General features: G+C 43.5%; 3 protein-coding genes across 4 annotated transcripts; 2 read left to right on the top strand and 1 right to left on the bottom strand.

The window, feature by feature from the left end:
- Positions 1-92: 92 nt before the first annotated feature.
- On the top strand, positions 93-12,836 carry itih6 (inter-alpha-trypsin inhibitor heavy chain family member 6). Of its 2 annotated transcripts, XM_037103077.1 has the most exons (17): positions 93-929; positions 1,513-1,548; positions 2,919-3,073; positions 4,685-4,795; positions 4,948-5,195; positions 6,081-6,250; positions 6,374-6,490; positions 6,614-6,785; positions 6,885-8,477; positions 8,605-8,631; positions 8,799-8,816; positions 9,399-9,449; positions 9,540-9,569; positions 9,712-9,756; positions 9,852-9,965; positions 10,113-10,496; positions 11,215-12,836. In XM_037103077.1, the coding sequence occupies exons 1-17, from the start codon at positions 816-818 to the stop codon at positions 11,466-11,468; spliced, it is 3,639 nt and encodes a 1,212-aa protein (XP_036958972.1). In that variant the 5' UTR covers positions 93-815; the 3' UTR covers positions 11,469-12,836. The 2 variants fall into 2 exon arrangements, with proteins under 2 accessions (XP_036958972.1, XP_036958973.1); XM_037103078.1 differs by lacking the exons at positions 93-929; positions 1,513-1,548 and adding an exon at positions 1,939-2,082.
- On the bottom strand, positions 12,132-19,993 carry gdi1 (GDP dissociation inhibitor 1). Its single transcript, XM_037103127.1, has 11 exons — positions 19,681-19,993; positions 18,645-18,752; positions 18,340-18,439; positions 17,963-18,097; positions 17,666-17,864; positions 17,001-17,132; positions 16,792-16,891; positions 16,514-16,685; positions 15,721-15,865; positions 15,556-15,610; positions 12,132-14,989 (listed from the first exon to the last, which is right to left on the bottom strand). Exons 1-11 carry the CDS (start codon positions 19,723-19,725, stop codon positions 14,837-14,839), a joined length of 1,344 nt encoding a protein of 447 aa, XP_036959022.1. The 5' UTR covers positions 19,726-19,993; the 3' UTR covers positions 12,132-14,836.
- Positions 19,994-20,892: 899 nt separating this feature from the next.
- LOC119022350 (V-type proton ATPase subunit S1-like) lies at positions 20,893-26,077 on the top strand. Its single transcript, XM_037103126.1, has 10 exons — positions 20,893-21,138; positions 21,882-22,002; positions 22,787-22,861; positions 22,946-23,139; positions 23,226-23,263; positions 23,385-23,470; positions 23,596-23,822; positions 23,937-23,969; positions 24,676-24,913; positions 25,046-26,077. Exons 1-10 carry the CDS (start codon positions 21,017-21,019, stop codon positions 25,256-25,258), a joined length of 1,347 nt encoding a protein of 448 aa, XP_036959021.1. The 5' UTR covers positions 20,893-21,016; the 3' UTR covers positions 25,259-26,077.
- Positions 26,078-26,125: the final 48 nt, after the last annotated feature.

Below are 26,125 nucleotides of genomic sequence, written 5' to 3'. Positions count from 1 at the left end.
GGAAGATGTTCTTTGTTTGGGCCGACATGCACGTCTAACTGTTGAACAGATACCATGATGTGTTGTTGATAATCAAATTACAGAGGTGGGAATCAGCACCAAGGACAGCACCAGACAAACAAAGCACCTGACTGTCGCCAAGTTTACAGGCCGGATTGGATGCAATAATGTAAATAAAGTGAACCTCCGACGTGTCATTGTGCAGACAATAAACTCACTTTACAAGTCAGACACGCAGCCATGTCATGATGTTGTTTCCCTCCCACTGACAAGCTAAACTGGTCAGAATGATCCCCCATCACGCAATATTTCCTCTCCACCAATAATGGGTCTTTGTGAAGGAGCACTCAGTTGGAATGAAAACTCACATTTGGGAGTGATTTAAGGAATAAAAACTCAGTTTTTCAGGAACACTCCTACAGAGGGGAGGAGGTGTGTTTTCCCCAAATAGCCGAGCAGAGGTTAATAATCCCTCATTTCTTCTGCACCTCAGTGGCAGCAGTCCGCGAAATTTCCAGCATGCACGAACAGAAGCTGAGAGCCGCTCTCTTCGATTCCCCCACGCAACTTTCTGACTGAACTTTTTTCTTCTGACAGATGTTCTGCTCTGGCCATTTTTTTTGTCGTTATCGCCACAGTGGAGCTGTTTAAACTGAGCTGAGTGAGGTTGAGGTGAGGGAGGGGAGAGGACTGCCCTCTGCAAGAAAAAAATAACTTGTGTAAAATGTGAGGTATGTGCACAGCAGTCTGCTAACAACGTGAGACCACTGGGACATTCGCCTCGTCATCTTGGGAGCCTAAAGCCCTGAATTAGTATGGACATGATGAGCTTTAGAGTCCGGTGCTTTCTAGTTTTCCTCACTTTTTACGTGCAAGGGGGATTATCAAGGGATTATGAAGCAAACCTCGGAACAAATAATCTTTTACAGGTACGTTTTCTACATTATTTTTCTTTCAGTTTTGTGACATGAGAGTCATTGAAAGCTACAAATTCATGCCACTTTCTGAAACACACCCCTCTGTTAAACCTGGGTGACTCAAGCAAGGAGGACAGTGTTACAACAGTAATGCAGAACTTTATTTTGTATTTCAAAACTCCACAATGTAGCTGCAGCTCTAAGCATATCACACAGTCCTCTTTTCCATCTGAATTAGATGAGTTTTATGTTCCCCTCAAACGGGTTTCCACTCTTTAAGTTATTTGTTTATGTTAAAGTCCCAGGATATGTGGTAATGTATTGACACAGCAGTGACTTGTGTGCAAAATTAACATTTGAGACCAAACCGTGCAACCCCCTCGCTGGCCCTGTGTACAGTGCAAGCATTTATTTCCAGTTCCACTTCCCCTCCATTCATGAATGGCTTTGATTCAGACTGTTTTGACACAAAATCTCGACCCAGCCCTCACATATAGGCAGATTGCGTGCCGTGCCACTAATAAATGGTATTATGTGACATTTCATAACGATGTGCTTGTGGCCTCTAACTGACTGACAATGTTTGTTTTTCCAGAGAATTAAACGTCAGAGCAAACCCTCGAAACCAGTGGTAAGTAGGAGACATTCATAAAATATGACATTCTCGATTTGTCATTAGAATAAATGTTTATTATATCAATGAATTCATTTTGCATGTGAGAGTAGAATATATAGATTAAGGTACTCACACAAAAACAACACCTGTGGGACTAAATAACAGCTGTGTACTTGCCCTCCTCATATACAAAGTGAGCTACAGAAGAAGCTCCACAGCCATCAGCACCTCTATCATCAGTGACTCCCCCTCAGTTTGTTTCACCCTTAACTGTGAAGCAATCCCCTGAAAAAAACATGCAGTAATTCAGTTTGTATAGCACAAAACCACAGCTCCCCTAAATACCAGCGTCCAGAGGGGCTGATGTGGCTCCCCTCCTCCCGCCTGTCGCCTCGTCCTGCAGTAATGTGGCCTACGCTGACCAGATTGGTCTCAGCAGGCGCCGGCGTTACCCGAGTAAACAAGAAGAGGGCAGAGACACCACGCAGGGAACCGCTTTGTGTCGTTCCATCGACTCGCCAGAGCGATGCAGGGCAGACTGTGATGGGGGTAAAAATAAGAGAAAGTGGTGTGCTCAAGGTTCAAGAGTTGTTTGTCAGGGGAGGACAGGAGAGTTTAAGTAAATGTCTGTGGTTGACTTTTACAGTCAGACCCAACTGTTTGTGTCACATCAGCGTATAAATGCGGCGTGAACTTCCGAACTTGATACTTTAGACTTCTCAGGATCTGAAAATGTAGTTTAAAACTGATCTGGAAGTTTAATTCAGGTGGCAGAATCACTTTGGGTCGAACAGCGCTGTCCTTCTTCATGATAAGAAAGCTGCAACATTTAGCAGGCTAATCAATAAATCAACATAAGTCGATCATTAAAGTTGTAACTCATGCAAGAATTGCTAAAAATGCTGCCATCAGCTTGTCAAAAATGGAGATTTCCTGCTTTTTTGTGTTTTATATCGTACTGAATATCTTTGGGTTTCCAACTCACAAAAACAGACATTTAAAAATATCACCTTGGACTTTGGACTTTGACAAACAATTGATTAATCAAGAAAACCAGAAGCACATACCTCTGCTAGGACCCAACAGTTCCCTTTTCTACTCACTCATAGATACCAGCCACCTAAATACATCAATTTATTATTCATTATTTCCTGAGAAAGTAACAGAATTGTTGAAAAACACCCATTGTTAAAGAAAGTGAGGGAAAATTCCTGGATCTGTCCCTTCATTGGGACCAGCACCAAATGTTAACGGGGTCTATTCTGGGCCGAGATCCATCCTCTATCCAAGTTTCACGTTTGTTCCTTTGTAATCCTGCTGACAAACCAACCAACAAACAGCCGGCCCCTGTGGGTAATGTTTACCTGTGTTTGTGCTGCCACTAGCTGAAGGTGACAGACTATCATGTGAGGTGTTCGGTGGTGTCCCGCTACGCTGTTACCACAGTCCAGAGTTCAGTATGGAACCAGCTCCCCGTCACCAAGGAGGCCGCCTTCGAGGTGGACCTGCCCTCCTCTGCTTTCATCTCCAACTTCACCATGTAAGTCCGACCTTGATTGTCTCTAACTCTCTCTCAGACAGTAGACAGCGTTTCTACATTATTAGTACTTCCTGTATTTGTTTATCAGTCTATGTGAGTGTCTGTCCTTTCATTTCCATTCCATCAGTCAAATCAGTCTGGGATCTCTGGGCTTCCAGAGACTTGGATTAGTCTCCATCTACCTCAGTTGTTTAGGAAAATGCTTCCACAATGACTTTCCATCAGCATGAATAAAAAAATGACTGAATTTTCATTTTTTGTGTGAACCGTCCCTTTAATCGACGGAATCTAAAATAAATGAAACTTCAGGGGAATTATGTAAGGAACTTAGAATTCCGGTCCGGGGGCGATGCATAACGTGATTAGTAAGAGGGTCGCTGACCGCTCTCCTTCAAAAAAAAAAAAGCTAAATATAAGCAAAACAAATAAGTCAACATCGCGGGCCAAACACCGACCCTGGAGCTGGATTTGGGAGCGGAAGCAGGTCAGGAGGAGGGGGAACCTGAGGCCGGATGAATACCGGGCTTTGTGAATGGAAGTCAGAAAAGTTAATAGAGAAAATGACAGGAGTTTGCCCAGTCCCCCTTTTTCTCCCCCGCACAGTTTACTGAGGCAGCCGGCCAGTTTAGATATGCTACGTACACACACACACACACACACACACACACACACACACACACACACACACACACACACACACACACACACACACACGCCTACATCTACTGCATGTATGTGTGCCTACATGGAAGTGGACTTAAGTATGTGTGAGTCTGGAATTTGTGGAGCTTTTTATAATCCCTCACATCTCTCTTTTTACAGACACACACATGCATATTTTCACACGCACACTCAGACCCTATACAGCTGTGTGCACACAACCAAACACAGAAGAAGAAGAAGAAGAAAAAAAGCTGTGGCAAATGTGTTGCGTTACTTCTTTGGCATTTCTGTGTCTGAGACTAAGAGCTCTGTGTTCAGTGTGCAGGTCACTGATGTGCAGCCATTCCTGAAGCCCCTCGGCCCGCCACACATATAAATACAAGCGCCTCCATTTTTCCACTCTGCTCTCTCATGCCATTCTGCTCTGTTTCTCAAACAAGAGCCGTTTCAAGCCTGTGGGTTTATTTAACTCGGCCCTTGATGTTTTTTCTCTTTGGATATATTTGTTCAAAGGACGTGACCTTAATTTAGCACCTCGTCACATGACATCGGTGGTCTGCGAAGTGCGCTGTGTGAATTGGATCCCTGCTTGGTGGTTTTGGTTGGGATCTTGCTGGGTGCAGCGCTCGGTGGCACTCCCTCGGAGCGTCATCGGCCTGCAAGATCTCTCTTCATTAATGCTGTTTTGAGAGGGAAATTACTCTTTTCCACTCAGCCTGTTTATGACCCCACCCCCCCACCCCTCCACCCTCCTTCACATGGCATGAACTCCATTTGTAAACAAGCATCAATGCGAGCGGCTTTGTGATCGCCCTGGAAAAAGACGGCGCAAAATCAAGTAAATCATGCTCAACAACTCAAAGCAGGCCAGGCGTGTTTCTGTAATATAATCTGGCCACTGTGAGTCTCACAGAGACGTGTTTCTTCTTCTTTTCTCCATCCCATCAGCACCTCCAATGGCAAGGTGTACGTGGCCCAGGTGAAGGAAAGAGCTGCTGCCAGGAAAATTTACGATGCTGCTAAGAAGCAAGGAAAAACAGCCGGACTTGTCGCCACAAAGTCAGTCCCAGGCAAAATGTGTTCTCTTTTCTTTAACTTCTATAAAATAAGAAAGAGAATTTAATGTGATTTCCTAAATAATCTGCTTTCCAACACATATACAGACAAACATCTAAAGCAGCATTGTGAGTTTTCTCTCTGCTGTGTTTCAGAGAGAGGGAGATTGAGAAGTTCCGTGTGGCGGTGAGTGTCCCGTCGGGAGCTCGGATGTTATTCTCCCTGTCCTACGAGGAGCTGCTGCCTCGTCGGTTCGGCCGCTATGAGCTCAGCCTGGGTCTGAGGCCCGGGCAGCCCGTGCAGAACCTCACCTTAGATGTCAGCATCACAGAGAGGACGGGCATCAGTTTCATCAAAGTCCTTCCTCTCAAGGCAAGCAGACTCCTCTCCAACACTGCTCAAGGTAATATATGGGTTGAAGAGTCACTTCACATCTGTATTGGGCTTCCATCCATGCTGCAGCCTTAGAGAACATATACTGATGTTAAGTACGTAACCTTTGGCACAGAACAAATAGTAAGACTAGACAACAGCTAGAAAATAGACAATCATCAATAAATAAATAAAAATAAAGCGCTGTTGGTTTTTATGTTGATTCCATCCACATTTCATCTCCAGCCACTTTAATAATTTATCGACGTAGGGATAAAAGCGATTTGAATCTGTTCAAATGGCATCATGGTACTCTAACCTCCTCCCTGATGGCAGACACTGGTACTCAGCGTGTGTCACCTGGGACAGGTTGGTCATTATCTTGTCGGCTCGTCTTAGAACATTCAGTTCCTAGGGAGGCTGCAGGGATTGATGCTGTCTTACACCTAATATCATCATCCATACAGTCTGTTATTACATGTCAGGATGAATCCGAGATGGTTTATGAGCATTAGCAACCCTCAAAGAAGAAAATCAACACTGCTCTAAGGTACGCTGCCTCGTACACCTCATCAGGCGCGGAGGGCAGTGAGTGTGAGAGGTTTCAGGAATCTCAAGAAAGTTTGGGTGGATGAATGACTAGAACAAATCACAACAGAACCAATATTCACCTTTTTAGTGAGCATTAGGGGATCTTTACTGGTGTGAGGAAACAAAATGTATCTCCTTTGGACTAGCTAGCTTTGGATTTGCTTAGCTAGGCTAGCTGTTTCCAGTCTTTATGCTAAGCTACGCGAACCAGCTTCTGGCTGTAGCTTCGTGTACAGACATGACAGTGATATCAATCTTCTCATTCATCTCTTGGCAAGAAAACAAATGAGTAAATATTGTCATTACATTACTTTGTCTCCTACAGGTGATGCAGACGCCCCTGCCTCCACTCACGTCGAGCGGAGCGCCACCTGTGCTCGAGTTCGCTACAGTCCAACTCTGCAGCAGCAGAACAGCATCTCCTCCAAAGGTCTTAATGCAGACTTCATCATTCAGTATGATGTGGAACTCAGAGACCTCATGGGGGAAATCCAGGTCAGGAGCAGCTTTTTAAAGGAAAAAAATGTGCCCGTCAAACACGCAAGCTAGTTTTTTGGGGGGGTTATCAGTAAATGCTGTCCTTTGCCCCTTTATTTTATATTTTTTGCCCTCTCTCAGGTGTATGACGGCTACTTTGTGCATTACTTTGCACCCAGAGGGCTTCCTGTGGTTCCCAAGGATGTTATATTTGTCATTGATGTCAGCGGCTCAATGATAGGCACCAAGATAAAACAGGTAAAGTGGACAAAACCCCCAAGGACTCACTGTGGCGAATGCTTATAATTCTAACATGAGAAAACTATTCTGCAAAGATAATATGCAATTCCTGTCAATAATTCTAATCATTACTGTCAGTAGACCAAGCAGGCCATGAGCACCATACTCGGGGACCTACGAGAGGGAGACCACTTTAATATCATCACCTTCTCAGACAAGGTCCACACCTGGAGGAAAGGGCGAACGGTGCGGGCAACGCGTCAGAATGTACGAGACGCCAAAGACTTCGTGAGGAGGATTATTGCAGAAGGATGTGAGTTGAAATGTGACGTTGTTTCAGGTGCAGCATCCAACTTCGTTTTGTTGTTAGCTCTCTCCCTTCAACACTGACTCTCACCATTGTTTTAATCAGGGACCAATATCAATGCAGCTCTGCTCTCAGCCGCCCAGCTCGTCAACCCTTCATCCTCCACCTCTCCCAAACTCGGCTCATCCCGCCGCGTTCCTCTGGTCATTTTCCTCACTGATGGGGAGGCAACCATTGGAGTAACAGCTGGCGACACCATCCTCAACAATGCCAAGAAGGCTTTGGGTTCTGCCTCTCTGTTTGGCCTCGCTTTCGGGGATGATGCAGACTTCCTCCTTCTGAAACGGCTGGCACTGGATAACCGAGGCCTGGCGAGGATGGTGTATGAGGACGCAGACGCAGCCTTGCAGCTGAAGGGCTTCTACGATGAGGTGGCCAGCCCGTTGCTGTCAGACATCCAGCTGTCGTACCTGGACGATCAGGCGTATGACATCACCTGCTCCCTGTTCCCCAACTACTTCCAAGGCTCCGAGTTGGTGGTGGCTGGGAAAGTCAAACCAGGGGTCAAGGATTTAAAGGTGTCGATGTCCGCCATTGATTCAAAGGAACATGTCAAGCTGGAGAGCGATGTTTTGATTTCCCATGCAAATGGCAATGGGACTGCAGATTCATTCGACTGTTCAGCAGGCTTGGAAGGAATCTCCAGCTTTGTGCACCGTCTCTGGGCGTATTTCACCATCAAGGAGCTGCTGCTGGCCAAACTGAACGCCACTGACCCTGCAATGCAAAGGTTACTGGCAGACAAGGCCACCAACCTCTCCCTCAAGTATAACTTTGTAACACCGGTCACCTCTTTAGTTGTAGTTAAACCAGATGCAGATGAAACGTCTCCCTCGCCAACCACTCCAAAGCCCACCACCGCTGCCACTATAACCACAACGGTGACGGCTACTACCACCGCCAAAATATCTGCAGCCGGTGCTGCAAAGAAGCTGAGCTCACCTTCTAACCCGAGGCCAAACAAAACTAAACCAGACCCTCCTCAGCCACCTCCGAACATACCACAAACTAAAAAAATCTCACCTACCACAGTAAAAACTGTGCCGTCACCGTCCAAGAAAACCACAACAACCTCAAGTCCTGTCAAAACTGCCCCAGCATCATTCTCTGGTAAAAAGCCCTCTCCTTCCCAAAATGACTCTAAAGCTGCCTCTCCTCCTCCTGCTGGGAGGATTCCCACCTCTCTCCTCAATGCTCTGAAAACAGCGTCACCTCCTGCACCTGGAAAAGTCTCCACCCCTCAGCCCAGTGCCTCGAAAACAACCACTCCATCGACAACCACCACGGTCTTAACATTCACCACCAGCACCACACCTCCACCTGCACCCCTGCCTACCCCTCAGACGGGCTCAGTGAGGTCAACCCTCCCTCCTGTCAGAGCGACGGTACGCTCCACAGAGGCAGGAAACGGCACCACATCTGCTCCAGATGTTCTGCAACCTGAAATCACAGCCGCTCCACCCAAGCTGCCGCTGCCTCCGCTCACCTCTCCGACCCCGGCGCCCGCTCCAGCTGTGGACGACAACAACACAGACCCAGAGACGGAACTGAGAGTGGCCAGCTTTGTGTCTGCCACCTTTGCTCCCATGCCCGGGGTGACAGATGGGCCGCGGCTGTGGGAAGCAGCAGGACTTCTGGGTAGGTTGTGAACTCTGTGTTGTCTTTTGTTTACCGAGTCTAACCTGAACGCCTTCCTCTACCCTGAGGAGGAACAAGCTTGTCTGTATATTTATTCCTAATTGAATGTTTTCTTTCTCACCACAAGATGTCTCCACTTTTATTCAGAGAAAAGGTAAAACTGAATTTTCTTTTTATTCAAATTCAGTGACTGATTTTTAAGACTTTTTATGAGCTTTTAACTATTTTATCTGTTAAAAAGTGATTGACAGCTTTTGATTATGACTTACCAATATAATCAGCTACATGAAAATGATTAATAATATGTTCTATCTCTTTTAGATATTGACCTTGTGAAAGGTGAGTATTATTGTCAATGCATTTTATGAGGGCTGGGCAATATATCAATATTATATAGTGTTATATTACATTAGTGTTATTTTTTCCTAGTTTCAAAGGCTGCGCATTACAGTAAAGTGATGTCATTTTCTGAATACACCAAAATGTTTTACTTGTTCTATTACAGGCCTTTAGCAATCAGTCATGACATAAACATTAATGATTATTTATCAAAGGGAATATTTTGTGAAAGTAACAATAGTTATCCGTACAGAACTGCTGGAATATCATTATAGTTATTATCTGCTAAATAAACGTTTTGATAATTGCTTTTGTCACCCAGTTCTCACATTTACGCTAATATTTTTTAAGTACTTTTGAGGAGATTTCAAAAAATCTAGATAAACAGTATATTGTGTATCTGATATCACCTTGTCGGCGTTGTTGAATTTTCGGGAACAACACCAACACATCGACATGAGATTGTGCTTCTGTGATATAGCCCTGCTTCTTATCCTGTCGTTCTCTTAAAAAAAAATAAAATAAATGTCTTCATGAGCGTCAGAATTCAACCTGAACTCGTTGCTTGTTTCCACTACGCAGACTATGATGCAACCTATGACTACGACTACGATCTCAACTACGATTCAGACTGTAAGTTTTAAAATCCTCATTAGATGTAAACCAGCTGATTCTCAGACTTTAAAAGTTTCATGTTTCATACATTTTCTGACTTATTTTTAGGGGATGATACTGCAGACACTGGATCATTTGGTAAGAATGCTGTGGATTTTATTTATAGCCACAAGTGTTAATCAATATATCATTTATTATAGAGGCACTGCTTGCTTGTCATTGGTTGCAGTGCTTGCGAGTGAGGGGGACTGTCCTTTAGTTGAATGTCTTGTGCTTTTAGAACCTCCGTCCAGGCTGAGCACCATCCGAGTCTTCTCCTCATCAGGTCATGAACCGACATTTTATTTACTTGTTGTCAATGATAATGTGAAAGTTATTTGATATATGAATGTGCTCGTGTTGTGTTAATGCTCGTTATAGTTGATGGAGATCCTCATTTTGTGGTCCAGCTGCCAAAGCTGCATCAGAACCTGTGTTTCACTGTAGACGGGAGGGCTAATGATGTTCTCAGACTGTTAGAGGACCCAGAGAGAGGTACGTAAAGGAATTTATCTCTATGTTTTAAGGTCAACCAACACATTACAATGCAGTTGATAATAAAGTAAGAGGTGAGGAGATAATGACTGAATTATCATTTTTGGGTGAACTTATCCTTTAATGGGAGTTCCCTTTCTCCTCAAGGGATCATTGTCGATGGCCACCTGATGGGAGCTCCCACCAAGCACGGCGTAGAAGATCGCTCCAGGACCTACTTCGACCAGCTCACCATCTCCTCAGCCACGGGCGGCTCTGGTGACATCACCATCACCCTCTCACTGGACGCTGTCGTGGTGGAAGGGGAAGGGCAGGATATTCTTCCCATCAACCAGCAGGGATCAGTGAGGCGGCAGGGTGTGACGGTCACAGTGGACAACCACAGGAGCTGCTGGGTCGAGCTGGCCAAGGATGTGCGGTTCCTGGTCCTGTTCCACCACTACAAACACCCCAGCTACCTACAGATGGCTCACCTGGGGTTTTACATCACGGACGGACGGGGGTTGACGGCTTCAACTCAAGGCCTGCTGGGTGTGTACACATCAGGTCCACACTTGTCAGCTCCCAACACTCAACCACTCGCTGCCCTTCAGTGGTGGAAGACGTATCTATATCCTTTTTAAGTAAAAGTACCAATACAACCAAGTAAAAATACACTGTTAAAAGAAAAGTTTCTTCATTCATACTTAAAGGGTCACTCCACCAATTTCCCACATTAAAAGTGTGTTTAAAGGTGTGAAAAAACAAGTATAAAGCCTGTTGTGGCTCCAGTGATAAATTGCCTCCAGTGATGTGAAGTTGCATTGTGGGTTTTGAAGGTGCCAGGTTTGGAAAAGAAATAAGAATTTATGGAATTACAAAAGGTGATATCACTGATTCTGCAGTCGATTTTCAGTACAGTATTATACGAGTGTAGGAGAGCATTTCAAAACCTCGGCCTACATTCACTACATACATACATCACTGAGTGACATCACTGGAGTCAGTGTATCAGATTACATGCAGCGTCGCCTGGAGCAACAAAAGGCCTCATCCCTCTTTTTTTTTTTTTTTCATATGCAGTAGTCCTCCCCCAGACTTGCAAACACACTTTAATGTGAAAAATTGGTGGAGTTACCCGTTAAAAGTGTGTGTGTGCTTTATAAGCCTGTCATAGGTTTAATTTGTCAATTGTGACTACTATATCTTTCAAATTCATGAAGCAGCATAAAATATAAAAACTTAATATCTCTTCTCTCTCTCACTACAGGCCAGTTTCAGCATGTTGACATGAGTGTGACCGCAGAGAAGGATTATCTGGATGGAGGCGCTCACAAGGAGGCAATTTCAGCCAGGGGGATCCTGAGGTGGGGATCCGAGCACATGCCAGTCACCCTGCAAGACAAGACGCTGAAAGACACGGTGCGAAAGCGCCACACAGGCAAGTGCTGGGTGGTGCCCAAGGCAGAGCTCGAGAGACTACTGGGTCATCCATACGAGAGCTACGTGGTGGATCGTGTGTAATTCTAGCCGAGTCAGCTCCACCTTGTTGCCTCGCTGCCGCACAGCTCAGGTCGCAGCAGTTATCGTGGTGTGTTTACTGGACAAAGGATGAGCAAGAACTGGGAGGCTTGATGACACGTTTCCAGCCCCTGGATGAGACGTTGTAATATTCTGTTAAGGTGCAGCGCAACACAGGTGTGGTTACAAAAGAGGAAAAGAGGTGGTGACAGATTGGAGACTGCAGAGGAAGAGAAAGCTGCAAGGGTGATAAGGACGTACGGTTTGAAAAAATATAGTGACAGACTGATCGATGCTGCTGTTCTCTCCATCACCGAAGTAAAATTGGACAGAAGCTCCATGTTCTGTGTCTGTGACAGAGACAAAATTTTCTCCTGTTCGCATGGCAACCACGAAAATGTACATTTGTGCTGCAGCAGCTCCAAAATGTCTTCAAAGATATTTATCAGATTAATCTTATATTTCCTTAATGGAATGATTATTAGGCAAAGCCACGTTCTTCTGCTTCAGACCTGTATCATTCTGTTCGCTGTGTTTTTTTTTTTAGCACAAGTGTATATAAAATATTATTTTATGTCTGTATGTATAGATAATCTTCCCACAACGGGTGACTCGCCTGGATGTAGTGATTGCAAAAAGAGAAAAAAACAAAACAAATTCAGGGTCTTTCCAGGTTTGCCATGTGCTTTTTATTTTTCTATCATGTCATTCATAGTTTAATTCATTTTTATTTGTTACACAAGACATTAGGCATTGTTCACATACTAGTGATCAAACAAGGACAGTAAGTTTTCTACTACTCAGCCTGAACTATTTCTTTTGTCAAATTCAAGGGATATTGTCAATAGTGGTTTCCAAAAGGCCAAAGTGGATGGAGATTAAAACAGTACGACCACACATGAGGCTTTTGTTTTCAATAAATTAAAAAAAAAAGAGAGAGAGAGAGAGAGGCTGATGCTGAGGAGGGGCAGGGGAGGGAGGGCGCCAGATATATCTATGTTCAAAGAGTAAACAGTGTTCCAGTTTTAATCAGATAACATGTTTCCAGGATTAAGACCACACACAAATGTTGAATGACACACAGTGCGAGAACTGTTGTGAATACACAGCTGTATAGATTTTGTCTGACTGTTGGTGTTATTCCTTCCATCAAAAACCTGTTTCTTAGGAATGCTAATAATCATATTTAACCGTGATGCAGCACTGGAATGATCATAACACATGAGCACAGCAAATAACAAACAGAAACAAATAATTTCAGGTGTGCATCACTTTTTTAAAAATCCAAAACTAGTAGCATAGCATATTCAGCATTTGACATAGTTTCTTTCCACAATACGTCAGTGAAATTCAAATAAATAGAGCATAACATTAAGACACGTCAACACCCCGAACACGCTATGACTTTGTTTAGAGTTGCTAAGGGATTTGTCGTGTTTGATAAAGTGAAATGCTTCAGTGTTTTGTTTTTTAAAAAGCAAACGATCAGAGTGTCTCAACAAGCCAAGCCACGGATCGATCTGGCTGTGAGTGTGAGTTTGCACTGCAGAGATAATGAGGAACTGCCTTGGCTCATGTGTACAATAACAGCCCTGATGTGGTAGAAAACAATATCCCTTCTATAGTGTTCAGTCAGATCTGCAGAGCAACGTTACACTACCAAACAATGTCAGTGTGTTTTGCCAATAAACAGCAACAACCATTTTTGGCACAAGACTGACTCGCTGCTAATTATTAGTTTAAAACAAAGCAGTCCATTTTTTTTTTAAAGGGCCCAAATATTTAATTAAGACCCCAAATTAAGGCTAAAACCAAATAAAAGCATCTTGGTTCATTCTCATGGGGCGGCACCTGTAACTGTGGCTTCATACCTTTGCTATGCTACAAAGTCCTTTAAAGTTATGGGAGTTTCCAGCTTTTCCCCTCTATTAACAACTACAATTTTCACAGGATTTAGTCCCTAGGGAAGTGACTTCTCTAAATGACGTACACAAGGGTTGAAACAACCAAGACACAATCTGGTGCTTTCACTATAAGCCGAAATTTCAGTCTTCACCCTCTTCACTCAAAAGTGAAACTTTCCAAACGTCAAATCCAGAAACATTCCCCACATACATTCTTTTACCCCAATAGCACACTTCCTCTCATCTCAACAAGTCCCAATTACCATAATCCGTTTGTTTTTCATCACTCATTCCAAATCTTCCAGAATGCTTCTTAGAAAACCTCGCCCGACACGAAGAAAGACAAATCCTCTCCATGCCCCTTCTGTTCCTTACATTCCCTTTTTTTTGTTTTTAAACTTGAAGACCACAGTTTCAACCTCAGACCTGTAAACTTCATAACTTCAGCCAGTGAAATGTGCACCAAATATATAGAAATAAAACTCTTCAATAATTTAAAATGTTAGAAAGTAAACTATTCAAATTCAAAATTGACATCACACAACAGAGATAAACAAAGGAACAGTTTTGTTGGGGGGGTGAGGGTGGTTTTGGGGGGGTGGGTGACAGTTAATAGCCACTGGTTAGCTTGCCTGCTAGCACAGGGAACACAACAGCATTGCAAAGTGAGCACTATCAGTTGACAGAACAGCCCATTTATATGTAATTTTTCATCACATTTTTTTTGCCTGACCAACAGATTTTTGCCAAAAGGAGCGGCGTCTTTTGAAGTAACACATGTAAAAGACCAAGTAAGAGAAAAAGTGAAAGCAGGGTTGACAGGAGCGATACGTGGAATGGTCCAGCCTTCATACAGCAGTGTCTTTTGAGTCTATGTACAATACTACTGTGTGTAAAAGATGCATGCATGTCAACTGGAGGTGACCCTTCCAGAGGATTCTACACTAAAGCCATTACATCATCTCTCATGTCAGAGCTGGCAGTTCAGACCTCTCGATGCCGATCAATCCTCCCCTCCACCCAACCTCTGCTATGAGGACAAAGACGTTACAGAAAGAATGAAATGCTTTGAAAATCGCCCACGAGTAATAAATTCACCTCTAATGATAATAGTTAAGACATGATTATACTGTAAATTCTACAATGGAATGAAAGACCGTATCAACCCTGCTTTTCAGTGACAGAGAGAAGGAGTGTGAGTATTTGAAACAGTGTGTATGTGTGAGTTTGTGAGCATTTTATGTGTCTGAACATGTGTCAAGAGAGAGCGGGACGTTTGGAAAAGGAGGCAAACCGGCCGAGAGCAGGCAGAGTCCAGATGCGCACCCTCTCCCCCACCCATTTAAATTTAAAGGACTGCCCGGGCAGCCCTCGCCCTCTACCGCAGGCTCTGCCGCCTCTTTTGCCCCTTTTTCGCCCCGCCTCCTCTCCCGGCCCCGCCCTCTCCCGGATGCCCCTCTCTACCGCTCACTGCTCATCCTCCCCAAACACATCGTTCTGTTTGCGCTTCATGTTCTCAAAGTCAAAGTCGCTCCCGGTCATACGTTTGTAGATGTCCTTGATGTCGTTGCAAGTGGTCTCGAAGTGAGTGGTGGCATCGTAGGAGCTTGAGGCGAAGACCTGGGAATGAAAAAAAAAACAACACATAAGGACTCAGAATCTAAAAGCCACAACATGGAACCAGTTCTGATCCAGTTCACACACCTAACTTTTCACTTCAGGAATTTCAAGCAATGAAAAGTAGGTGTGTCACTTTCTACTGCCTTGTGCGTTGATTGGTAACCCATCCTTGATTACTATGGTCCCACCCAAAACTGATGGAAACGAGGGCTGGTTAGTTTTTGATTGCGCCATCGTTCCAAAAAACAAGACTAGAACCTTTTTTTAAGAACCACAGTTACTTTGGTCAAAGAAGAGGTATGTGAGGCTTTAATTACAAACAGCGGTGTCTGAGCTACATGCTAACATCAGCATGCTAACATGCAAACGGTAATTGTCAACCTAATGGTAGTGCAACAGGAAGTGTCTGGGGATCACCAAAGTCATTGGTCTTGGGATTATGAATGTTGTACAATCCATTTAATAGCTGTTGAGATACTTCAGTCTAGACCACATTGTATATTTCCATAGAGTCACTCTACTAGCAAACGCGCAATGAACATCGTATAAATCTGGTTTTCTCTTACCTGGCTCTCAGTACCATCATCTGTGGGCTCATAAAGGTCGCTAATAGCCACAAACCTGTCAAAAAAACAAAACAACACAATTAACTAAACCTGGTAATAAATCCGGAGTTCTGGCTTTATGCTTGTATGTGAAACCTTTAATGCATAAGATGTTGAGCTGCTGACTTTTTGTCAATGGGCTCCAGCAGCTCCAGGGCTGGCTCTATCTCAGTCTCGGGCTCGCTGGTTTCCACTGTGGTGCTGACGATGGCAATGTATTTCCCCTGGGCCGCAACGTTGTGAGCATAGGAGATCATGCAGACGTAGATGTCTGGAGAGTTGAGAGCAGGGTTGAAAAGAGGTCAGATCAGAGCTGCATAAAATCTCTTTTCACTGATGGCCGGACACTTGGGAGCAGTGGAAACATCATCATTTCCTTAGAGATGTATTTTTATGACAACATTCATACTCTCAGCTCTGTTTTGGTCTTCACCACCTCATGAGAGAAATATCTGGCTCTTACTGTTCCACTATGCTCACCAGACCAGGCAAGAAGCAAGTTTTTAGAGCTTTTGCGCTAAAAAAGTTGTGGGTCTGAAAACCAAAACAAGGAACTGAAAGATGATATAACACTGTGTAGAGCCAGTGAGAGCTGCTGACTCCTGTGGGCTTGTTACTATGAGTGCTTCTTTTGACACACGAGGAGTCATGCAATCCAGTCTTAATATAAGAACATTGATTATAGCCGCTTATAGAGAAAAAAAGATAGAATGTCAAGCATCAACATGTTTTCAATGCTTAGGGAAAATACATTCTTTTGGCGTTATGGGGGAACTAAACGTGACATGTTTCTCTTAAAGGGGCTCCTTGACATCTCCAGGGCTTAAAATCAAATTAAATTAAATTAAACACAAAAGCCATTCTTTGTTACTGATCTTATCATTCCAATTTGTGCTCCAGCAGCGACGATGATTCTCACCTGAGTTGCGGTTAACCTGATTCTGAGGAATGATGATCTGACAGGAGTTGGCGTCATTGGTGTTCTTGATGGGGTGGCTGAGGACGCAAATCACACGGATCACCTGACCCGCCTTGCGGACGCGGTCCGGGATGTAGCTGGGGTCACAGATGAGCTGCTTACAACGAGCCACCTGCAGCAGGGACGGGACAGAAATGTACAAGCAGCTTTTTAAAGGGACTTTCTTTTCTACACGAATTAACTAAATTATATTGTTAAATAAGGTTTTTTTTGAGTACCTCTCCCTCAGATTTCACTCCAACAACATGGCCACCTTCCATCACTATCTCATCCACGGGTTTGTTCAGCATGTAGGTTCCTCCATAGATTGCACTCAGTCTACAATGGCAAGTGAATAAGAACTGTTACACCATGGAGTAGATTTGTACTTCTGTATTTATAATCTGTCCAGTAATGCAGCACGTTAGAAAACAATGTAATAAAACACCTGGCAAATCCCTGTGGCAGCTCTCCCAGACCGTACAGGGGGTAGAGGTAGGGGCTCTTCCCATACCGGGCCAGAGATTCACTGTACAGCTTAATGCGATTGATCGTCTCCAAACAGGGAACATCAAGATAGCTGAGGGAGAAAAGAAATATGAATACAAAGAAATACCTCCAATTCTCCATATAATCTCAGTCTATATATGTCACGAGAGGAGAATTTAAATGTATTTGATATCTGTCAGTCAGCTGCTGCACTGGAGCTTTATTAACGTGCTTGAATTATTTGGTTAAAGATCCTATTATGCTAAATTTCAGGTTCATCCTTATGTTTTGTGTGAGTCTAGAGCCAGTCTCTTCAAGACCTCCCTCCCCAAAGACCCCAATCTGCTCTGATAGGTCAGCACTCACAAGTCTGAGCCAGCATCACTCACCATGTTCCCGCATCAGGTCTGCTGGTGTTTTGCAACCACGACCGTGCAGGAGGCATTGTTGATATTGATCATTTAAAGGCAAACTTTCTCACCCAAGCACCGTGACCTTTACTTTATAACGAACTTTCTACAATATGGGAGCTTTAAAATCATAAATGCAGCTGTGAAGCAAAAGGAAGCTATCAGAGACTTGATATTAGGCTTCATGTGTTGGACATCATGCTGTTGTTCTTACTCATCTGTCCTGTAGAGGGCCAGGGCGTGGCCGGTGAAGTCAATGACATCCTGGCCGAGGTCAAACTTCTTGTAAACATCCCTCATCGTTGTGGTTTTGGGGTCCACGCCCTCGAAGGTCTTGGGGTCATTCTCGTCGAAGTTGGCCACAAAGACTAAGAACTTCCTAAACCTCCTCTTCTCAAACATCCCCATCAGATCTGGAGATTCAAACATAGGCTTAAAGTTGCAGTACTCCCCCGTGATTACTTAAATTTGAATCAGACACTCTACTCGTTGCTCTTTTACTGGGGCTTACTTGAAGCTAGCGCCTCAGTCTCGGTCGACGGCACCTTGAAGATCTTTCCTCCTTTGTAGACAAAGCTTCCCTCCACCACTTTGAAGTCCAGGTATCGTGTCACTTCTGTGTATAGCAGCATCTTCACGAGCTGACCTACAATCACGCAGACAAACACACGTTACATTTTATTATAAGTCATTAATCTTCAGCTAATCAAACTGTCTGGATGAAAAGCCACTTAACTTATAATCCTGGACCTCATCAGTAATACTAATAACTTACTTATTATCATCTAATTATACAAACTATCTCTTCAGTCTATGATGACTGATGTAATAATTACGTGTTTGATATATTCATTCCCTCAAAAACAGAATCAGTGATGGCGGACTGACCGTTGGCCATGAGAAACTTGGGGATGAGGTCAACGTTCCAGTCCCGTCCTCTGCCCATCGACTCGGGCGGAGAGTCTGGAAGATTGAAGCGCTTGTACAGCTGCGGAGCGAGGACGAGAAAAGAAGACATAAAACGCAGGCTGTGAAGCCGACAGAGTCTGAGGCATTAAGAAGGATATGGCGGCGGAGCAAGTGAAGACCATAAAAAGAGCAGCTGATGCTCAATGGCACAGGAAGTGAAACGAGCTGTGCTGGGGGACATAAAACATATTGATTGTTTTTTATAGATCCCAGGAGCCCTTTACCTCCTCCAGGGGGGTGATGGAAGAGCTCTCGCCACCATAGTAGGGGTTCCTGTCCATGTGCAGAACCTTTTTCCCGTTCACAGACATGATCCCGGACAGGATGCATTCCTGCATAAAACAAGAATTAATAGCGAGCATCAACACCGATAATATACCACAAATTAGAAAATGAATGGATGACACATAGCAGGAGGGACTTGGGGAGGAGGCCTCTCAACAGAAAAAGAGAGATTTAATAGAAGCCATAAAGGGAAGTTGAGAGATTTTGACAGAAGGCTGCAGGGAGGACATGAGGGACGGTGTGCGCATGCGCGGCTGACTCGTTTCACCCATCTACTGTAAAGATAATAATAATAACAACAATAATCATAATAATAATCGTGTTATTATCGTAATGTCATCTTAATAACAAACCCAAATTACATAACCGCGTCATAACATTCAAGTGATCACATCTGTCCACTGACAAAAGGATATTTGATACCTTTGCATTAAAAAAAAACCGACCCAAAATGTCGACTTTTACGCGTGCGAACATCCAGATTATCATCCACGCTAGAGGCACAAGGTGTGTTTCTGCCGCATTGGGTGTGATAAGTGAAGAGCAGCGCGGCTCTGTCATTTAACAAACCCGTGCTCAGGCCTGCGCCAACCTCAGGATGGAGGCCTGTCTATGCAAAGAGGGACCATGACACACTGGGGTTACGCCTAAAAAGATGCTACTGGGTGTAACACAGCACCGAGCCGGCTGTGGGGACGTGAAAAACAGCCCTGATGGCAGCATCGTGTGCTGCCCGTCACGCACAAGCTGCTCGGCTGGCACATTTGGAGACGTTTGCAAAAGCGCATCTATTATCAGATAATGTCACAGACACACAGGGATGCAGGAGGCTTTCAGTCCTTGCTGGGCTGGAGGATAGCGGGCCTGTGAGTCTGGCTGAAATATATAAATAAATAAATAACAAAATGTGGAAACTCCGCGCAATCACTTCAGTTTCATTTGCGTCAAAAGGGCAGATGAAGCTCGACTACTTACTGTGAGTCCGGTGCCCAAAACGATCACATCATATTCCTCATCCATGTTGTAAGCACTGCCTCTCCCGTCTCGCCCTCTTTTCGCCTCAAGAAATGAAGGGTATTGAAGGAAAGGAATGCCAGTGAGTCCACGAAAAATAAAACACACTTGTGCTCCCTGCTTGTCTGCCCGAGTGCTTCAAACGGCGCGATCAAAGTTAAGTATTATTTATTAATCATTAAGGCTTTTTTGTTAAATGATCAATGGAATAAACTGTCCACACTGTCACCGGCGAGGACGACCAAAGATGGCCCTGATCGTGGAGTACTCTAGAACAATGTCAGTGCGCGTCGGCAAATAGTGCGCATCCTCCTTCCCTGTTCCCATTCGGCCGCACACACACACACACACACACACACACACACACACACACACACACACACACACAATGGACTCAAACTGAAAGCTGGCTGTAATATGAACCCTCACTCTGTTGCAGCTTCATCGAGCGACTGCACACGCGTTCGTGCTTCGTGTTTTACACTTTGCCTCGTAGTTTAACGTGGTTTCCATTCAGTATTCAGTGTCTATTTTCTTTTCTATCCTTCGTTTTTTTTTCCAGTTGTAGGCGCAGCGTTGCGTGGATGCAGGCAAGTCGTATCCCTCCGCCGCCACAGCTGTGTGTGGCTGTGTGTTGCTTTCACTGACTTGACTGGCTGCACGCAGGCCCTTTTGCAAACAGAGGGAAATAAACTGTTCGAAACTTTAATTCAACTTCATTTATTATAATCGTTGAGTGTTTATAAAAGTGTCACACATGGATGATTCGACATAACATGAGGAGAGGGGTGGGGGTGGCTAAATTTAAGAGGGCATCAGCACCATGGACAGCTGCAGGTGTACCTGTCATACATGGACAAAGCGCAAAGTTCACCTGCATTACACACATCACATGTCTCTTTATGGCACATTTAGCTTCATGGCAGCTATTGTGTTTTATTGTTACAGCACCTGTTATTCTACGAGGCACCAACTGAAGTACAAACCAACTAGCATTACTTTACTGAAGCTGCTCCGACAGGAAGTTCCCAACGGCTAATGCTAGCTTGTGTCCATGCTAGTTGGCAGTGACTATTCATGAGTTGTTGTGGGGTATTGGGGTTTTTTTTTTTTGGCATGATTAGGAGGAAGTAGGAGGAAAAAGCTGCAGCCTGTCGTGGTGTTACGGGGCAGCTGTGGGCAGGGCAGGCTGAATGAAAGAAACAGGAAGTCGGTCTTTTCTTCAGCGACGCCGCACATGACTGTCAGCTGGTCCGCGTCACGTGAACACAACTTTGCGGAAAAGGGCTAGCTGAAAATGGCAGGACCGAGGTGCTCCAGTCGAGTGCGATTAATGGCGTTTATGGCCTTTTTCCTCGCCGTTCTCGCCACAGGGAGCTCCACGGCCCAGGTTCCAGTTCTCCTCTGGTCCAGCGACGGGTAATATTTCTCTTTTTACTTCTTTATTTGTCACGTAAAACTCATTTTAACTGCCAACTCTGGCCAGCTGTCTGTCATGCTAATGCTAACACTTGTAGCTAACTTTGCTCCTGTTTCTGGTGACTTAGCTTGAAACTCGTCAACAAAACTAAACGTGTGACGTTTGTTTTGACTTCGAAAATAAGTCATGCTTATGCCAGAATAAAGTTAGTGATCGTGTAGTGTCAAACATATAATTTATGTCCACCTATAACTTTAAGTACTGTCATTACACAAACACATCAACACTACAGGCAGTGGAGGTGCCACATTACCTCAGTTTAGTTAAAAGCAGACAGACATCACAATTAGTTGTATTACATAGATAGAAAGCTGTGACCATACATAAGCAACTAACATTCATGTGTTGTATGGAGACACTTGCATGTAATACATATTATTCTGTAAGTCTTTATTTATCTGTTTTGTTCTTTTATATTACTGTTGCTCTAGATGTTACTCACAGCCAAAAAAAGTTGTTATTTTGATACAGTTCTCAATGTTAGACTGTGATTAATAGAAATGTTATTAAACTTACAGCGATGCCCTGGTTATGATTTCAATATCTTTGACACATGAGTTAAGTGTTTTCAGTCAATGGCACCTTTCTGCAGGACAAATAAGATGTAATAAACTGATGGAATGATTGTGCTACAACACCGTTTCAAAGATGTTAAAGGAAACTATTTTTCCTGTATGTGAAGGTTACCACCACTGGCCTCACCTGCAGCAGGTCACATCATATCCAATGACCAGTTGACCGCCTACCTCAGCTCTGCCTTTGGCTCTGGCCCCCACACTGTGCTGTTGTTTCTGCAGGATAAGGTCAGTCCCATGAGACATGAAAGCTTTGTTTCTCCTCCGCAACAAACAGAAGTAACAGTATGTAACTAAATAAAAATGGAGCTAAGGGTGTAAAGGACAAGGACTGTGCTTGTGCAAGATTCTGAGATTTTCATGGACTTCATAACATCTATTAGAAAGCCAGTCCTTGGATGTGAACTAATGAGTTCTGTGTGTTTGCGCACTGCAGTCCCATGTGACACAGTCTTCTCATTCTGGTGTGACAATGAGCTTTGGCATGACTTCCCCCTTTCGCAGTTCCTCTGCAACACTTCCTTCTGGGATTTTTGTTGTTGTTGTGGATGTTAATTTTTGTGACTGATTCATGAGATTGATTGATGTTTTAATTGTACTGTAGTTTTTTTTGTGCATAAGGATAAGTTCACCCAAAAATTAAAATTCAGTTATTATCTTCTCATCTCCATGCCGATTGGAAAGTCAAGTTGACAAAGCATTTCTGGAGCATCACATCAAAATAGACTTTCTGCATTCTCCTGAACAACTGAAGCAGATTGGAACTTTTGGTTCCATATAGCTCATCTGGTGCAATCAAAGTCTCTGGAAGCCCAGAGACACTGAACTGAGTTGAAGTCTTTGTTTACATCCTTTTTTAAAGACTAAGTCATCACTGTAGCTGCTATGATAAAGTTTTAGTACGCACCCCTGAACTGATATACATTTTTTGGTGAACTCATCATTTCAGAACCATGTACGTTTTAATTTGTCTTCTCGAATAAGTAAATTGTGGTATTTATTTTGTGTGCAGTTAAGCAAAGACGACTTCACAGTCTTTGGTGGAGTGTATGGGAACAACAAGGATAGTGCCTTTCAAAACCTTGAGGTAGGTTTTTATAGTTTATACAGTAGTGCTAAATGTGGTTGATTTTGTCAGACTAATAATAATTCTTTCCACTCACTCCTTCAGGCTGAGCTGCATTCTTCTTCCTCATCGGTGACGCTTCCTGCGGTAGAGTGGTCAGGCTCCTCTGCCATCCCAGCTCTGCTGCAGGAAAAGCTCGGTGTCTCTCCCGTGCTTGTAGACGCAGACACTCTGTCACATCTCAGCATCAATGCATCTGTCAGCAATCTGCTGCTCATCAGTCTTCCATACTGTACTGGGTAAGCCTTGATTTCCGCAGCATATCAGTGAATAGACGTATTCTATTTCTAACTGGTTAAAGATGAACATTTTTACTGTTTTATAGCTCACAGAAGCCTTGCAAGGAAGTCCTACGAGACAATGGTAAGTTTTAGATATTAAGTAACTTCAGTGTGTTGCTTATCAGCCTTTGGTCACTGTGTAGTTCACGTATCACGTACAAGTTTTTGTAGTTTGTGACTCAAGTGTGTTTTGCTTTCAACAGACGAGATAATTGGGCAAGTTCTGAGTTCAATGAAAGCCAAAAATGTCCCATACACTGCAATTTACACAGGACTTCAGCCTTCACGAGTAAGATACTCTCGACTAGCACACATAAAAGTTGACACATCCTGTACCAGACATGTATATTTTTTTTAGGATTCATTCAAAACATAAAGTATTCTAATAACCATTTTGATTCCTTATGTCTGCAGGTGATTTCGGAGACATCTGTGTCTTCCCAGGCTATGGGACGCTCGTTGCTTCAAGCAGATGTGACCAACAGCACACAGCTCATCATGTTCAATGGATCTGGTGGCCCTTGCATCATGCTTTGGGCTCAGAGTCTCAGCATCAGCCTCTCAAGCACTTCAGACTGGGTCGATCTTGCAAAACAAACACCTGACCTGACAGGATCCATGTGCAACGGCACTAGCTCTCTGTGAGATGACAAGCCTTTTAGTGTTTAATATGCTTGTTGACAAGAAAACTGAAGTCTTTGCTACTTAAAAGGAAGGAGTCATTTTTAATGTGTTTGTCTTTTTTCTCTCTTCAGGCTTGTCCTCAATTATCCAGGCATTGTACTAAGGTAAGGCAACTCATTGGGAATTTAAAGGAATAGTTAGACATTTTGGGAAATTACCTTATTCTCTTTCTTAAGAAGTTTAATACCTCTCAAATCGGTCTTCTGTTCTGCGCAATCTCAAGCAATCACAATCTTCTAGTCTAATTCTCTGAAAATTGGCAAAAAGCATTTTTAACTAGATTTTGAACCATTCTGTTAATCATGTGGTTTGTGCCCCTGACAACTTGTTTTTTGGAATCTTCAAAAATTCTCCATATCATCTTTAGTTATTTAGTAACTCTCAAAAACTAAGCCAATCGTTTGCATCATGTGTTCAGGGCCTTTAATCTTTGAAAAAGTTAAATCCCTGTCTCAGCCACAACATAACTATAGACCATAATCTTCAGCGTAATTAACCTTTAGACAACTTGCTTTCTTCTACAAACATTAAATTAGTTCAGTATGGGTGTGCCAGGATACTGCCCTGTTCCCATCCTTCTCAGTCTTTTTAGACCACTTGAAGTCAGCAGAGGAATTTTCAAATCATACATTCAAAGCGATTAATGAGACTAACAGATGGTTGAGTTCAGCCTGTTAATTGAACAATGAATCCATTGTTTAATTAATAACATTAGTAAACATTTGTCCCACTTCTAGCTATGAATACGACTGCTTTACAATGATATGCTGTCTTTAAGATACTCAGTAAACCTCTTCTGTTCATCTCCAGTTTTGCCATGAGTCAAAAGTTCTATCCTGTGTCCGGACGAAACTGGTTCACCCTGGACACGGTGCAGCTGCAGTCTAACAGTCTCACAGCAAATTTCCTTGGGGCGAGAGGCATCTACGCCCCTGCAGAGTATTCCTTCCATTGCCAGTCCGTCAACAGCTTCAGAGACGCTCTGCTAGTGCCAAACAGCACCGCGGGGAACACTACCGCATGGAGGCTCAATTTTATCGACTTCCAGGTACCAGTGTTGCATTTACATCAAGTACTTTAATAATGGAGAATGTTTTTTTGTTGTTGTTGTTTAGTAATCAGGTGTCTGTTAAGTCTTTATGTTAACTGGGTGTTTTCTGCATTTCATTTTACGCTACAGATTCAGGGCTTCGGTTTGTCCAACGGAACAAATTTCTCCTACGCCAGTGACTGTGCAAGTTTCTTCACTCCAGGGATTTGGATGGGACTGCTGACCTCACTGCTCATGCTCTACATTTTCGTGTACGGTCTGCACATGATCATGCAGTTGAACACGATGGATCGATTCGATGACCCTAAAGGTCCATCGATTTCAGTGCCTCAGTCAGAGTGAAGAACTCACACACACAAAACACGCACATTTCTCAGTACTTCAGTGCCTCCTCATAAATCATGGACTCAGGAGGGTCCATTCTTGTCTTGTCGCTTTTGTGCAGTTGGGCCTTTTCCTTTGAATATGTTCGTTAGTCAGATTGATCTCGTCTCTGATATTCCCCTCTGAAGTTTTCTTTCCTGAACCTTTCTACAGCTGTCTTTGGGATATCATTACCCTAGAAGGGACATTCCAGTTCATCTCTCCACATGTGCAAGTGCCCAAATTGAAGCAGCTTCATATGAGCTGATTTTGAGTGCATGTGCTAAAAGATGTTTCTGTGCCAGACACAGTGGCTGTTTTCCAAAAAAATAAATAATTTGCAATAATTTATTTTACCAGAGAATGCCGTCGGTGCCAACATGAATGTGTTTGCTGGATGTTGAAGGACCGTTTCAGACCTCAGTTCTTACTTTTTCAGCTGTGCAACTGTAATTTAAAGACTACTGGTTATGAAAGATGTGCCTGTATATAAAAACTAGATTGCTGTATGTGAATGTGTCCTGAAATGTTGCCTTTTTGGAATTGCCTTATGAAAGTCTGTTGTAACGTCTCCTAAGATTTGCCATTCAAGTGCCATTAAATCTTTAAAACTTTTCTTTTTTTCAGAAAATTATTTATTTATGTTAAAAAAAATCTCTGCTTGACTACCCTTAAGAATAATGTTTATCAATGAATTTGATGACAGTGCCTCAGCTCTGCTTTTGTCAAACTTACTGATGTGCAGTTGCCATGACGTGTACACCGTCTTTAATTGAAAATAAAGATGTTTACAAATTGTGATTTGAATTGTTGAATGTTTTGACTGCTCCTAACGTGTGATCTTTC

This window comes from Acanthopagrus latus, chromosome 7 (genome assembly GCF_904848185.1).
Source record: "Acanthopagrus latus isolate v.2019 chromosome 7, fAcaLat1.1, whole genome shotgun sequence".
Lineage (NCBI taxonomy): Eukaryota > Metazoa > Chordata > Actinopteri > Spariformes > Sparidae > Acanthopagrus > Acanthopagrus latus.
The sequence above is the reverse complement of the archived record's forward strand: the minus strand, read 5'-3'. Positions and strand labels throughout refer to the sequence as shown.

Bases quoted from the DNA above. Each gene is read 5' to 3' on its own strand.
- itih6 (XM_037103077.1), top strand. From the start codon at position 816: ATGGACATGATGAGCTTTAGAGTCCGGTGCTTTCTAGTTTTCCTCACT. The intron at 9,450-9,539 runs GTAAGTTTTAAA...ACTTATTTTTAG, and splicing joins TCTCAACTACGATTCAGACT to GGGATGATACTGCAGACACT. The intron at 10,497-11,214 runs GTGTGTACACAT...CTCTCACTACAG, and splicing joins TTCAACTCAAGGCCTGCTGG to GCCAGTTTCAGCATGTTGAC.
- gdi1 (XM_037103127.1), bottom strand. From the start codon at position 19,725: ATGGATGAGGAATATGATGTGATCGTTTTGGGCACCGGACTCACA. The intron at 15,866-16,513 runs GTGAGAATCATC...TCAACTCTCCAG, and splicing joins TCAGGTTAACCGCAACTCAG to ACATCTACGTCTGCATGATC. The intron at 14,990-15,555 runs GTAAGAGAAAAC...TTTCATTCCCAG, and splicing joins ATGATGGTACTGAGAGCCAG to GTCTTCGCCTCAAGCTCCTA.
- LOC119022350 (XM_037103126.1), top strand. From the start codon at position 21,017: ATGGCAGGACCGAGGTGCTCCAGTCGAGTGCGATTAATGGCGTTTATG. The intron at 22,003-22,786 runs GTCAGTCCCATG...TTTTGTGTGCAG, and splicing joins TGTTGTTTCTGCAGGATAAG to TTAAGCAAAGACGACTTCAC. The intron at 23,140-23,225 runs GTAAGCCTTGAT...ACTGTTTTATAG, and splicing joins AGTCTTCCATACTGTACTGG to CTCACAGAAGCCTTGCAAGG.